The following is a 15,850-nucleotide window of genomic DNA, read 5'->3' on the forward strand; positions in this document are numbered from 1 at the left end:
CAGAAGTCAGAGGTCAGCAGTCTGCTGCCATTTTTATTTGTAGTAAACCACAGTCAGGACATACGTATACACAGTACATTACAGAACAAGTCCACGGCACTCTATGCAGGCAGACGGGCAGGCTGGAACAGGCAACCACCATCACAGAACCACATATCTGTGGGTGGGGGCAGCAGTGGAGGTGGACAAGCAAGGAGGGAAGGATCTGGACCCTGGCGCTGTGCGAACTATTTGCTGCCTCAGTCTCGGTTGGTAGAGCCTACATTTCTGGGCTGCAGTTAAGGTGCGTTGGGACCTGTAGCTTCAACTTGTGCCCAGGATCACCCCCAAACACTGAGGTTTAGCTAAGCTCCCTAAATGGAAGCAGTGTTTTCCATTAGTGGGATTGAATTCTCTCCTAACACACTGGCAGTTAGGAAGGGTAAAATAGGTTAGATACACAGGAGGGAATCTACTTACACTTTAAGGATTGAGTGTGTCTGTAGATGTGTGTGTGTGTGTGTGTGTGTGTGTGTGTGTGTGTGCGCGCGCGTGTGTATAAACCTAGGTGGAGGGCTTATCAAAGAGTTTCCTTGTAGTGTGTTTTGTTTCATGTTGGTCCCCCAAATCAGTTGATTTCTGAGCATGACCAATCCTCAAGAGGGAAGGTAGATCTTTGCTGAGGGATGGCAGTAGCCTTCCTGAGTCAGCAGGGCTCGGGGAAGACCCAGGAGAATGAGAACTCTGCCCTCTCTGTGATGACCATAGCATTTACCCCAGGTGAAGGCAAGGTCATTGAAGTGGGAAGGTCTTTAGAGCCTCTTTGTTTGGTAGATGGAGAAAGAGAGGACTCAGAAGGCTAAAGGACATGTCTGTCCAAGGCCATGTGGCTGAGACCGGACTGTAGCCCACTCCCCATGTTGATCTTGTTTCCCAGGCAGGTTTCTTCATCCCTCATACCATCATGGGATGTGGAATGGCTCCCTTCATCATCAGCCTCTAGGGAACATTTATCAGACTTTTCCAAGATAGAGGGGTCTTACTTGTTTTCTGAAGAGAGAGAAAAGCATCCATCAGAACCCCCTTAGCTGGTGGCTTCTTGGAATTATGATTACTTGCTAACAATAACAACTTCTCTGTGATAGCTACCAAGCATTGAGGACGATGGTACAGAGAGGCACAAAAGATTCTTCCCATTTTATGAAAGAGGGCAGCTGTGCTGTAAGCTGGGTCAGCAACTTGCTGAAGGATCCTCTTCTTTTCGGTTCACTCTCCTGCCTCTTGCTATCTAGAGAAGAAACAAGTAAATAATAAATAAAATGTTGCATTTTTTGAAGTCACCTGGTTTTCAGGTGACCTAGTCACTAGACATACTGCCTCTATCAAGACTGTAAGCCAAAAGAGGGTGTGTGTGTGTGTGTGTGTGTGTGTGTGTGTGTAGGGTAAGAGATTAAAAAAAAAAAAAGACTGTAAGCTACCTTGGCATGTTTCCACAGATCAAAAAGGGCAATATCTGGAGCATTAGGCACTGGCCAACTGTAGACATTGCTTGCCCCTACCCAGATGTCTTGGAGAATGGCTTTGGAGAGGAATTATGCATGTGGTGACATAGGAACCAATGCCGAATGGCCACCATTCTTTATTTAGTTATAATCATCAGAGCACAGGCATTATGCTGTGCTGGCTACCAACTCTGTATGCAAGTTTGGATTCACTGATATCTTAAAAAGGGCCTTTCCAACAGGAGGGGCCTATCATCCCTGCTCAATGGACTTTTCATGTTTATTGAAATAGTCTATTGGACTATTGTGTCTCCAGTTGGGTTATACTTATGATTTAAAAAAAATATTTTATTGATTTTTTTTACAGAGAGTAAAAGAGAGGGATAGAGAGTTAGAAACATTGATAAGAGAGAATCATCAATCAGCTGCCTCCTGCACACTCCCTACTGGGGATATTCCTGCAAGCAACCAAGGTATAATACATGCCCTTAACCAGAATCAAACCTGGGACCCTTCAGTCTAACACTCTATCCACTGAGCCAAACCAGTTAGGGCTATACTTATGGGTTTTTGATTATGTGTTCTGTTTTTGTTGATTTTACAGAAGCTAAGCCCTCTTAACTTCTATGGCCTCTAGTCCCTTCTTGGTTCCTGATTCTGTTGTTACATGGAAACTAATATTCTTATGATCTGGATGTTCAACTATGTCACTTTGGGATAAACCTCCTATCAGTTCTATACCCACAAAGGTACTTTATGTCTGAGATGTGACTCAAAAGGGAATGAGAAAAAGAAGAGTAGTAATAAACAGAGAGGTTTGAGTTAAACATTAAGGACAATTTGTAGAAGGGAGAACTTGTGAGACACTTGAATACATCCTTGATATTGGGCTCTGGACACTATCCTCTGATCTTTCTTGGGCCCTTTAAACACAGACTTGCTTGGAGTTAACAAAGTGGGCAGATATTCTGATTTTATATATGGACATTCTAAAAATAGAATCATGGGGGAAAAAAGAAGAAAAATATAATGAAAATAAAAGAAGAAAGAGTGAAAGAAGCAGGAACTAGGGGTGGGTGGAGGTTGTGAAAAGCAGAATGTGATGGGAAAAGATGAGAGGTAAGAGGACTGCATTCAGCTATGGTAAGTTAGGGGGCAGTGCCTGGCAAATAAATATTGTTAAATAATAAAATATGTATTAATGAATGCTATCTAATAAAGAGGGAATATGCTAATCAACTGTCATGCCCTCACAAAGTTGGCAGCACCCACAACCAATAAGGAGGGAATATGCTAATTGACTGCCATACCCTCAAAGATGGCAGTAGCCACAGTCACAAGATGGTGGTGCCCAGTCCTCTCAGCCCCACTGGGGTGGCAGGCATGCTTGCCTGCCTCTGGAGTCCCCTAGTCCCCTCAGCCCCCCAGCTGCCCAGGGCTGGCCTGAGGCACAGGCAAGCCTCTGATGGCAGCTTTCCAGCTGCCCAGGTCCAGCCTGAGGTGAGGCAAGCCTCAGATGGTGGCTGCCAGCCACCCAGGGCTGCCCAAGGCTTAAGTAACCAGGGCTGCCCGAGGCTTATGCTGCTGGCAGTGGCAGCAGCAGAGGTGTGATGGGGGTCTTCTTTCTCTGATTGCCAGGTTGCCTCCCACCCTGAGGGCTCCCGGACTGTGAGAGGGGGCAGGCCAGACTGAGGGAACCCCCCCCTCCAGTGCATGAATTTTCATGTACTCGGCCTCTTGTAAATGAATAATTGTATTAGTCCTCCTCTCCAGCCCCATTGTACATGTAGGAAAACTGAGATACTATAGGACTTGCCCAGGTCCCTGTCACGGCAGGAAGTGGAGTTGGTCCCATGTGAGAAGCAGTGATATGTTGAGCAGAGGTTGAGGAATGCAGTACCTGATCTGATGCTGTGTGGACAGGAAGTGTGTTGGGTCGTGGTCTATGAGCTCAGTAAGGAGAGTGAGAACAGGCACAGCCTGAGACCCCGATCTTCTCTGCCATTGCCTCCAGCACCTGGGCTTGGGGCAACTGAGGCAGCATCGCAGAGCATCACAGCAAAGGACCTCATGGATCCTCCATTTCCTCAATGGCTGGAGAAAAACCAAGTCCTAACCTTAATCTTCTCTTTGCCTCTGGGAAGCCATGTAAAACACCCACTAAATTTGGAGATTGGGTCTCTTTGCTTCTCTTTGTTTCCTGAGGACAGTTCCCAAAAGTTTCTAGTTGGCCCCCAGAAAATGGAGTCTGGGAAAGGAAAGTTCTCTCCAAGTCAATTGGAGGCAGGATCAATTTCCTGTAGATGACCTGCCTTTGAGAACATTCAACAGATTTCCATAAATGTCCTTTCTTTTCCTCTGTGGGGAGATGGGAATTCCCATTTATTTCATCTCTCTCTCTCTGCCCTAGACCCTGTTCACAAACATCTCAGAAGGGACATTGAAATTGGAGCCCTCTGAGATGTCAAGGAGGCTTCTGTCCTCAGATCCCATTTTATTTATTTTATTGCTCCTCTGGTGATCCAAAGAGCTGAGAAAAGGAGCAATGCCACTATGAAAGGGGCTCAACTTATGCAAGTGAACTTGGTCTTTTGAATACTGATTTCCTCCCATCAGAAAGCTGTGTCAGTTTTAATCACTGGGATGTAGGAGGGAACATTGTGCTTCCTCGACTACTGCTACAAACAGTACAAGTAAGCCTCTCAGAGGGCTCTGTTTCGAGGAGAAAGAGAAAAGAAAAATCACATTGCCTACAGAAGGCAACGAGACAGTGCAGAGACCCAGCCACCATCCATCTCCTGGGAAGGCCTGCCAATAGCTCTTACATAACTCCAATGAGCTCATGTGTTTTCACACCCATCCGCAGATCCTGGGCATCAGGGCCAGGGGTTAGGTTGAAGGAAGGAGCTCAGAAGAGACTGTGTTCTTTCAAAGAAGGGGCACTCTGGAAAGAAAACAAGTTCCTACACTCAAGATGGTGAAAATAATTTTCATTGGACTAACATGGACGTTCATTGCTCATGGCAGCAACATCAGGCAAGGAGAAGGTGACGCTTGGTCTATGAATGCCATGGTATGGGGGAAGGAAGGGTGGGGGGTGTTTAATGAGTCAAAGGTATGCAGATAGGCACTGAGGGGATGGTTAGGAAAACTTTTCCTACTTATGTGTGGGAAGCCAGATACGTGATGGGTTAGGTTTGCCAGCCACAGCTGGGAATCAGGCCATGGTTGAGTATCAGGTCTTGTCTTCCAGTTGTTGCCACCAGCTAGGTGGTTCTTGAATAGGAAACTCATTTCATTTATTGACTGAGACAGGATGAATATTCTGGAACCTGCTGATTCATTTGACCTGCTTCCCTTTTGTTTGGCAGAATCACTGAGCCAGCAGACTTTTGCAAGCAAACTAACCAACATCTTGCCTATATCTTGTCCAGATCACCTGCAGTCTGCCCGCCCTTACCCCAGTAGCTAAGCACAGAGCTAGTGTAATGATACCCACTTCCCTTACACTTTGCCTACTGAAAATAAAACCTCATCCTGCATAAGGGAGCCAACGTCTCTCAACTAGGCTTCCCAGATATTCTCTTGGGGGTTGACACACTTCCAGTTCAGTTGTGCCCCAGTGGAAGATCTGTCTGTAGATCTCAGCTGCTTACCCCTCCCCAGTCTGGCTCCATATTCTTCACTTATGGAGGCAATGATAATAATATTTTTTAAATCTGATTAAATGAATTTACAGATATGTTGTTTCACCTGTCGAAAATAATACTGTGCCCAATCTTTCTATAACTACTAATGCTTTAAACAATTTTTATTTAAAAAATAAGAACACACAGTATTCAGATAAATTGCTAACTCTGGCATCATTCACGCTGATAACACTTCCCAACTTAGTGTCTTCTGAGAATTTAGTTTACCACTGTCTTTTCAGATCAATCAAGAACATTTTGCCGGGACCGGTTTGGCTCAATGGATAGAGCGTCGGCTTGGGGACTGAAGGGTCCCGGGTTCGATTCCGGTCAAGGGCATGTACCTTGGTTGCGGGCATATCCCCAGTAGGGGGTGTGCAAGAGGCAGCTGATCGATGACTCTCTCTCATCGATGTTTCTGACTCTCTATCTCTCTCCCTTCCTCTCTGTACAAAATCAATAAAATATATTTTAAAAAAAAAAAAAGAACATTTTGAATACAGTTAAACCCTTCCTTAGAGTAATACCTGATTAACTTCTATTTGTGACAACTGGAGTCGGTCAGTTAGGAAATGACTGAGCTCATATACTCAACACTCTGACATCTTTCTCCAGCAACGAGGAGGACACTCACAAACTCTAACACTTAAGAAAGGATCTCCCATAATGATGTATGTGCAATATTTTGGTGTGAGATGTTATGACATCTATAATTCACTTAAAATACTTTGATGAAAGAAAAGATAAAACAAATGTGGCAAAATGATAAGAACTGTTGACTCTAAGTGACAGGTATGTGGGTTCTCATTATACTCATGGCTCTGCTTTCCCATATGTTTGAAAAATTTCATAATAAAAAGAAATGATTACCAGATGTTCTAATTCGAGGAAGTGTATTTAATAGGGGATGGGGGAGCTTCAGGAGGCTGAAAGCGAGGGGATGGAAGTGGAAATTGCTTCATCTTCTTAGGTTTATGATCATTTCCTTAATGCCTGGTGGTAGTGGAGTATGATGATAGAAGCTCCAAACAACAATTCACTGACATCCTCTATTATTAACACCCTCCATGCATATGTGGTTCTCTAAGTGAAAAGATTTAGTTCTCAATCCTTTTAACTCAAGAGTGTTGGGGAGAGAGGAAGTATTCACCAGGATTTTTTCTTCTTTTTTTTGAAGATCATGCCATTTTCTGGTAACCAATAGGTACCAGTTCTCTTAAAAAAATAAAAAAGATAAACAAATAAATTCATTAATTACTGTTGTCTAGTCCCTCAACAGAAAATGCTGACTTTCTGGAGTCTCCTTCTGGATTGAGACTTACACTGTGTAGTTTATAAATTCCTTTCCTTTTGTACTCTCTAAGGTAAAAAGAAATAATCATTTTATTATCCTCCACCTTGTAGTTCTTAGTTAGATTCCATTTTAAAAATAAATTTTTTTGAAAAGAAAAATAATTCAATTTTTTTTGGGGGGACATCATTTTAGAAGCATTCTTTTATCCTAAATTATAATTCATCTAAGAAATTTTTAAAAGATCACTTCGAACTTCCATTCCACCTTTTACGATCAGTTACTAAGTCAGATGTTTGTCTACCTGACCTAATTTCACTGCTCCTGATTTAAAATTTTTTTTTTAAATTTATTCAGAGAGGAAGGGAGAGGGAGAGAGAGATAGAACATCAATGATGAGAGAGAAACATAAATTGGCTGTCTCCTGCATGCTTCCTACTGGTGATGGAGTCTGCAACCTGGGCATGCACTCTTGACTGGAATAAAACCCGGGACCCTTCAGTCTGTAGGCTGACACTATATCCACTAAGCCAAACCAGCTAGAGCTCATTGTTCTTGATCTTCAATATGGTCTCTGTGAATCTTTTAATATGACCTTTCATGTTAGGTGAATGCTCTAATCTCATAGACTGGGCATTCATTGTTGACTGTCTATTCTCAGAGTAGTGCTTTTAGGATATGGCCAAGATGGTGCCTTGGAGAGTGAACCTAAGAAAAAGGGAGGTGGGTAAGGTGTTCATGGACCTTCTGCTGCCTACATCTGCCCCTTCTCCTCAGTGTGCCTCCGTGCCCAAATGAATGGTACTTGCCACCTCTGCTCTGTGGAAGAGGGAGGAGAGAGACTTGGATTTTCAATTTGAGAAGGAAGGAAGTCATGTACAGGGGATTGGTTTAGGGGCAGCAAATCCCTGCCACCATGCTTGAAGCTCAGAAGAACCATTGAGGGCACCACAGGTGTGAACATGGACTTTGAATGCAGATACTGACAGATCTGAATCCTGGATCTGCCCCCATGAGGCTTGCTCTCATTTGTTTCTCGGTTTCCTCATTTGACAAATGGGGAACCACATAGCACCAATTTTATTAGGTTCTTATGAAGTTTAAAAGTAGTCTAAAAGTAATTGGCTTTGGCCTGGCTGGCAAGGCTCAGTGGTTGAGCATTGGACCTACGAGTACCAGGACATCACGTTTCAATTCTTGGCCAAGGCACATGTACCTGTTATGGGGGGAGGGCATGCAGGAGGCAGCTAATCAATGATTCTCTCTAATCATTAAGATTTCTAGCTTTCTCTCCCTCTCCCTCTCTGAAATCAATAAAAAACATATTTAAAAAAGTAATAGGCTTTGGGCTGGACAATAAACGATAGTTGCTATTTAGGAACAATTTCATCAATGCCTGGAAATTTCCATTTTACCATTAACTCAACTTTATGCTTTAAAAATAAGAGATTTCTCTGTCCTTTTATCCATTTTTGGACCATAGTGTTCATGCTCATATCCTTTGCCCAAATAAATCTGCTAAAAAATTTTCAGTCCTCTATCTCTTTTCATCTCATGAATCTGTATCTTATTATGTGGGTCTCTTACTGTGTGGTAACTCCACTTGTGTGCTGTTTTTTTATTCTTTGTCAATGATGATCTGATCGCTAAGAAGTAGAATGCAAATATTTCTGTCTTTCTGTCCAAGTTGAATTTCGTATTTTCTGAATCATGAAGCTGCCCTCCGTGTGACCTAGAAAGCCCTTTGATGATCCATATTTAGCTGAATCCATCAGTCAACAGATGTCTGGGTAGTTAGAGGCCCCCATGAGCTCCCTCTACATCCTGTGGTTTCAAGTTCCTGAGTTGTTAGTTAAAAAGCTTTCATCCCCGCTCCCCCACCTCCCTCCCTATCTAATTCCAGGGTAGAAGGACAGAGACTCACTTACTGTACCTATTAATTCATTTAACAAATATTTACTCATTAGCTGCTATACATTAAATACTGGGTTAGATGTTATCCTCTTTGCTTCCAAATTGCATTTAGAATAGCCCTCCATGTTTCCCGATTAATTCTCTAGAATCTGCATTGAGCATCCAATTAAATGGTCTCTTCTATTTGCAGTGTTTCCTGACCCCTGGGAGACTTGGAGGCTTAATTGAAAATTCTGCTGCCTTGCTACAATGTACCTGTCCTTGCCTCCACAAATTTCAGGATAGCATAGGTTTATCATTGGCTCTATCTAAGTGAGTTTAGTTAGCAGGTGAGGCTGCAGGGCACTGCTTGCCATCCTGCACCATGGACATGAAAAATAAAGTGGTAGCAAGGGTGTAATGACCAGCAGGTTAAAGCAGCTAATTCCCAGAAACCTTTGGTTTCCTATGTCCCTGGTTTCCCACAGAGATGCCCATAAAGAAAAATTCCTCTCTGTTTTTTGAGCTTTCTGGATCGCCCCATTAGTTTGCATCTCTTGGCATCTGAAAGGCAGCCTGCCATTCTGTTCTCCTGTGGAACACAGATGGCCCAGCCCACGCCTATCACTAATGAGGATCACATGCAAAGCCTTCTTGCTGGAGGTTCCTTTCCACAACCCTAGCTCTCCTTCCCCAAACAGGCCAGTCACCGCTGACCATGGCATTGCAGTCTGAGAAAGGTGCTTGGGGCTCTCTTACTCAGAAAGATAAATAGAAAATTTATTTATGTAGGCCTTGGGAAATGAGTCCCATCCCATTAGCATTTAAAACATTGATGATTGCCAAAACCGGTTTGGCTCAGTGGATAGAGTGTCGGTCTGCGGACTGAAAGGTCCCAGGTTTGATTCCGGTCAAGGGCATGTACATCGGTTGCGGGCACATCCCCGGCAGTGGGTGTGCAGGAGGCAGCTAATCGATGTTTCTCTCTCATAGACGTTTCTAGCTCTCTATCCCTCTTCCTTCCTCTCTGTGGAAAATCAATAAAATATATTTTTTAAAAAAACATTGATGATTAATGGATGACTGCCAATTTGATTGCAAGAATGAGGTAGTGGGTTTTAGCTGTCCATGGAGGTTGTTGAATTTAAATGTGGGCAAGCACTGGAAGTTCTTAAATAGGAATATGATTAGATGGATATACAGAGGTTGACCAGATAGGAGATTACAATGTCATGTAATCTCACCCAGGATGATAGCAGGGTGGGAAATAAGAATGTTAAAGACACTAAAATATAGTAGAAAAGCATACATTTTTTCCCCTGCTATACTTAGTGAGAAAGAGCCATGTCAAATCCCAGCTCTATCACTTGCTATCTATCTGATCTTAGATAAGTACTTCACCTTTCAATATATAGTTCCTTACCTGTGGAATAAGTACCAACAATGCCCACATCGTAGGCTACTCTAAGGTTTAAATGGGATAGCACACGAAAAGACATTGATGCAGTGCCTTGCTCCCAGTAAGCAATACGTGGGTACTCCCTTTTCTGTTTCCTCTCTGTAGTAGAAAGTTATGCGATGCACTCCAATATGCTGGATTATCAGGTGAGCTAAAAACAAGGGCCCCATGTGCAAATCTGTACAAATTTGCTCTTCTTTTCTTCTTAAAATCTGATTGATATTTGAGATGTGGGATAGTTTCTTTTTCATTGTTATTGCAAGTCAGAAGCAGGTCTGGTATTTGTGACTAGGAGAAGAATTCTGAACCACTAATATGGACCCCGATAGAAATGCAAAATTTCTTTTTGTCCTAATACTTTAACTCATTCCTTTAATTATCACGCTACCAAGGAGAGATCACGACCACTGGCTTCCCTTGAGGGTACAATGAGTCAGATTAGCCCTCCCATGTATAAATGTGGTCCAACTGGTCAGTATCCACTTATCCAGACATCTCTCTGGGAGTCATTTTTCATTCTTTCAAAAAACAAGAGGCTCCAAGGTATGCTGTTTAAAAAGAAGTAATAGAGCTATTGACTTAACTTTCATGCCTACAGAAACACTTCAACGGTTTTTTGAACAAGGTAGAACAACCACTGCTTGTTTCCCACCCAATTGGGTCAAGGCTTTCCCTATAAGAGCTGGTGGCTATTCATTCCCTCACAAGGTAGCACTCTCCTTATTAGGTCAGCTCTAAGAGCGGTTATTAAATTGAGTAAAAATAGACTTCTTAACAACTGTGCTGTTTAAACCCAGTTCTGTTCTCTGGAGTTACACAGATGAAGTCTGACCCCATGTCAGCTCCTCATGTTTTCTCCTTAATTTTTCCCAGTCCCTCCCCACTCAGAGGACAGAGTCCAGATCCTTGATTCTTGCTCGAAGACATGAAGAACAATGGGAACAATAAAAGTAGTTCAACAATCACATAGAAGGAACAAGAAAGAGTGCCATAAAATGGACACTCCTTATCCGAGAAAATTACTTTTTGGAAGATTATTGCAGAAGATGTTTACTTTCGTGTTCCCATCTTCCCTGAAGACAAAAATGGTAGGCTTAAGGCAGTGTTTCTGATCTATAGATGTTGGTAGATAAATAAAGGTCCCTACGGCTCTTTACTGTGGGTTCTTAGAGGTAAGCCCCGGTATGCATCTTTTAGAAGGGGATCTAGTACTTGACCACAGAACTTCTTTTTTCATGGAGCATTTTATGGATACCAGTATTTTGTGAAACACATTTTAGGTAATTCCTATTTAAGAACTTCCAGTGCTTGCCCACATTTAAATTCAACAGATATTCTGTTTGAAATAAGTTCCTGATTGATTATTATTGCTGGATCCGGGAACTGGTGGCTAAGAAACACCGGGACGTTTCCGTGCTTGGAAAGTTGGTAGACTCTTCTTCTCCCTCCCCATCTCCCTTCCCCTCTCCCTTTAACACTAGCATTAGGCACCCACCTGCCTGGGAGTTTTGAGGGAAGGGTAAGCCTGTGACATGGGGAATCTTGGAGTCTAGATCCTTCCTATCCCCATGATTCTATTTTTATGATCCCAATTGTGATAGTATTCCATAGAAGGTACTAGCTGGGACAGGAGGTAACTGAGAATTTTGGCCAGCAGGAAACAGGGATGGAGATAGGAAAAGTTGATGCAATTATTTTTGGCAGGAGTTGGAACCAAGGCAGCAGGAGAGAGTAAGTTTTAAGACTCTCTGGCAAAGAAACTTCCTAATCTGTCACTGAGAATGTGTAAAAAAGTGATTAGTGGGTCTCTATATTTATCATGATTACTCACAAATATGTAATTTACATAATATATGCAGCACATTAAGTACTATGTTACCTTATATAATGTGCATATGTATAATGTATATACATGTTATGTAATGCCAGTCTGGAGGCTCTTCCAGGTTCTGCCAAGTATTTCCTAATTTATTTGGCAATTTTAACATATCTTTTCCATCTGGAAAAAACTCTCTTGAGAGGAGCTGGTCTCTGACCTGAAATATAATCATCTTATTAAGTCAATCTCAATTCTCAACACACTGGAAGAAACCCACAAAGACCAGGCCATGGCAACTCCTAGCCCATTAGTCCAGGGACAACACAAGGTGTCAAAGATTTCCTGTTTTATTCTTTGTATTGCTAGTGGGGTAGAAGGGTGGGGGCAGGTGAGAACATGTCAGTGGCATGGCCAGCCTAAGGTGAGGAATCAAAACTGAGTTATCCCCAAGTTTGTTATACTCTGGCTCTAAGAAAGATTTGGGACACGACTCTCAAGTAACATTATAAGTCCTATGCACTAGGGTAGAGTGGGCAGAGGGCCAGTCTCTGACTTGTGAATCTTTGAGAATCAGTTTCATGTGTTCATAGTGCCATGTGTCAACAGCCTCAGTGTTGAGAGATCAGGGCTGAAACACATGCAAACACTTCTGTAAATGCCTTAGCAAGGGTGACCCCCAAACCGAACCTGTGTGTGTTTCAGAATCAACTGGCTTCCAAGATGGTACCTGCTGTCATTCTGGAGCTTGTTGATCCCATCACCAACTCCTCAGGAGATTCTTCCGGTGGCCTGGTTTTCCCCTTGCCTGGTGCTCTGCACGGTTAGGTTGAGCAGGATGGTCTTAGATGTCCAGTCCACATGGTCCTAGATGACTGCTTCCTTCAGAGTTAGAATCAATTTGTACATACAATTGTAATTTTCCTCTCCTTGTACAAAGCTCCCGACTCAGGGTCAGGAGATTAGAGGAAGCTCAGTGGAGCAATGCCCAGGGAGCCCAGGTTTCCTCTTGAGGAATCTCAGAGAGGATGGAGGCCTGAAGGAACAAGGCAAATGTTTCTTCTACCGAAGAAGCTCCACAGACCCTCGGGAAAGGAGGGTAATGCCAGCACCAGCTGAAAGAAGCCCACTGAGCTTTGTTGAGACCCCTCTGGGTACTGGCTGGCAGTACCTTGCAGAAGATATCTCAGCTCTCCTGTGATTTTTCACTGAGGTTATTCCTGCAGTCAGGTTGTTTCCATGCTGAGAGACTATGAAAACCATGATGAGGTGTTATGTGGAGAGTTTGATGATCTGTTCAGTGCCTTCAACTCAGACTGACTTCTCATCAGTTCAGGCCAAAGAGAATCATTGAGAAGCATCATGAGGCCTCATTTTTTCATGTGGGCTTGCCCTATGCCCACATGTGTTGCACATTCATTCTTCCCTGGGAACCTGGATCCAAATGGAATCATTTCTCAGTGACCAGAATTGACCCTGTTCTAAGATGCGTGGTTATTTTCTCTATTGAGTATCTCCTTTTTTTTTTTTTTTTTTTTTTTTTTTTTTTTTTTTTAGCATCTTCTTAAGTGGCACCTATTCCAAACCACATTAGCCAAGATATCATGGACAAGTCTCTTAACATTTCTGATAAATGGAAGAATAAATCCTGCCCAGTATATAGCTCATGGTTGTTTTAATGATCCAGAATAGGAGTTCTTAGTTTCTCTATGATAAGAATCTACTTTCATTTCCCTTAAATCTCACAGTCACCACAGGGCAATGTGTCTTGATAAGGAAATGGTGGGATGGAGGAGTAAAAACCTTCTTTATCTATTCCATTTTCTGTTCCTATGCTAAATATATATTTTTAAATCAGCAAAAGTCCATCAGTAAATAAATATTTATATTTATAAATATATATGCAACACATATGTACACAAATAAGACCATCAAAAGGGCCTTCAGGTCATACTCTGGGAGTACCAGGTACAAATAGGCTGGAGGAACCACCATCTGATGGTTTGTCTCCTGGTCTCCTCAGCAAACGGCCCTTCTCGCCCGACTTCTCTGCCTTCAGGAATAGACTGCCACCAGGGCTTGGAACTCAAACAGGAAACACACTTTGGCTTGAAAAAGAAAGAAGCTGGGGGTGGTTTTTTTTTTCCCTTCCCTTTTTACACAATATTATGACACCAATTTGAAAAATAAATCCCAGTTTCTCTGCTTTTCCTCCCAGGTGTTCACAGAACTAAGAAAATAAATACCACATCTAAGGTATGCTGTGCAGGCAGCTCTGGGGGCTCCTGGAGCCGTCTCTAAACAAACACAGCCACCAGGAGAAGGCTTAGGGAAATAACAAGTGCCCACTGACAGCAGAGAGAACCAAGAATGGAAACACAGCTTTGCACAGCCTTTCTGCATCCTCAGCAGGTTTAGGGAAAAGCTGTCGCTGTCGCTGGAAGGACGACCAAGAAATCAACGTGCGCTTGCTGAGCCCTGCCAAGGGTTATGCTCTGAGCGCTGGAGGCCATTTGTCTCTTTACAGAGGGACCTTTGTGTAGGCTTTCTGGATTGAAAGCTCTTTCCCTTGGCCACATCCCATCTCATCATAGGCAGGAAACCTGCAGCCTGTTCCTTGCGAGTGTCCATGAGAAACTTACAGGGCTAGTGGGAAGGAAGGGGAGTTCTTCTTCAATCTGGGAAAGCCTCACCCAAGGCCTTCTGGGAATGTGGAAATTGCTGCATGAGCCAACCATACACTGGTGGGGCCCAAGTCCACTCAAAATGTTCTGTTGTCACTGGCTCTGTTAGGGTGTGTTCATTGTTGAAATAAAGAGAATATATGGCAGGGTGAAGGTTTCCTCTTGAAGGGTGGCTTTGCTTCTGCTGGCTAGAGAGGAGAGTGTGTGTGCTCATGTGTGTATGTGTGTGTGTGTGTGTGTGTGTATGTGTGTTACAGTTTCTTGTTTTCTTTCTTGGTTTAACTGGCAATTGGCACATTGTTTAGTCTTTTGAACGGCTCTTCCTTCTCAGTGAAAAGAAGCTGCTCTTCTGGGGAGGTCCCATCATCATGGGTGCTTGGTTCTTGTGAATAATTTTAATCTAAAAGCAAAGAGGCAGAACTGAATTAGTGGCATGGAATCCCAGAAGCCTATGGGAGAGTGAGTTTCCGAGAGAGGAAGGAAGGCCAGCTTAAGGTTGGAAGGAGCCCCATGCAGAAGGACGACTGTCCTTGAACAACTTCAGAATTGGCAACTGGACCCTGACTAGGCCTGGAGTTTGGCACTGCTGGAAATGAGGGGTGGAAGCACTGGGGACAGACAAGTATGAGCTTCCCACGTGGTAATCAGCTCGCACCTGTCTTGTGTCCTTGCTATTCATAGACTTTCAGAATGTCACAGCCGGAGGATACCTTAGGGACCATCTCATTCAACCTCTCTGCAGGATAAAGGCCTAAGGTTACACAGAATGGGACAGAACATCTAGAGCTCAGTTCTCAACTTCCCATCCTCCATTCCTAGCCATTCCTGCTTAGGCAGTGCTGGGATGTCAACCAGTAACTCAAAGTTGACCTTCTGCTGAACCCCTGACTTAAGCAACATGATCTGGAGAATTCACAAGTGTGTCTCTTAGGTCTTACCTCTTTTCTTCACCTTCTAGGAAAGATATAACTTTATTTTAAAAGCATGTGAGTGGTTTTTATTTTTAAAAAATTTTAGGTTTTATGAGTATTTTCTCCTGTAAACTTTAAGTCAATTTGAAGTAGAAGACATTTGTGAATGTTCATTGTCCTCAGGGCATGGCTTCAAAATGCTTAATCCCTATTTACATGTGGCCTGGTGACACTGCCACTTCAATAATCTGCATTATTAGTCTATCAACAACACTTATCAAGTTTGATGTATTCAGAGTAGGAAGATGATGTGGGAACAAGAGAAATTTAGGATTCAAAGATCAGGGTTTGTGTCTCAGAATTCCCACCTTTTTCTATGAGCCTTTGGAAAAATCCCTTAGCCTTTAAAACCCTGTATGGTCAACTGTAATATGAGGATATTTGTCTTATTTTTCTCACAAGTTGTGAAGGACAACTGGTAGACTATCAATGAAAGTCCACCATAAAGTATAAAATGGTAAGTAACAGTTAAATAATTATCTTACTTTGTAGGAGAATGAAAAAGATGTATATCAAAAGCAACAGAATCTAGGAGCCCATTCTCATGTGTTTTTTTTTTTTATCAT

General features: G+C 42.8%; 2 protein-coding genes across 8 annotated transcripts in view; both read right to left on the minus strand.

Annotated features, from left to right (window-relative positions):
- Positions 1-15,850, minus strand: part of LOC311616480 (uncharacterized protein) — a 360,599-nt gene that overhangs the window by 15,462 nt on the left and 329,287 nt on the right. The window lies entirely within an intron of this gene.
- The window catches only part of DGKG (diacylglycerol kinase gamma), a 197,368-nt gene continuing 181,531 nt past the window's right edge, over positions 14-15,850 (minus strand). For 6 of the 7 annotated variants that reach the window (XM_084871804.1, XM_084871805.1, XM_084871807.1 and 3 more), the window contains 2 exons: positions 12,360-14,713; positions 14-1,267 (listed from right to left, as the gene is read on the minus strand). In XM_084871804.1, the coding sequence (XP_084727930.1) occupies positions 14,615-14,713 (99 nt within the window). In that variant the 3' untranslated portion in view covers positions 14-1,267; positions 12,360-14,614. The remainder of the gene's footprint in view (positions 1,268-12,359; positions 14,714-15,850) is intronic. The other variant, XM_084871803.1, reaches the window with a different exon arrangement.

Source organism: Pipistrellus hanaki, assembly GCF_964339955.1.
Source record: "Pipistrellus hanaki genome assembly, chromosome: 2".
NCBI lineage: Eukaryota > Metazoa > Chordata > Mammalia > Chiroptera > Vespertilionidae > Pipistrellus > Pipistrellus hanaki.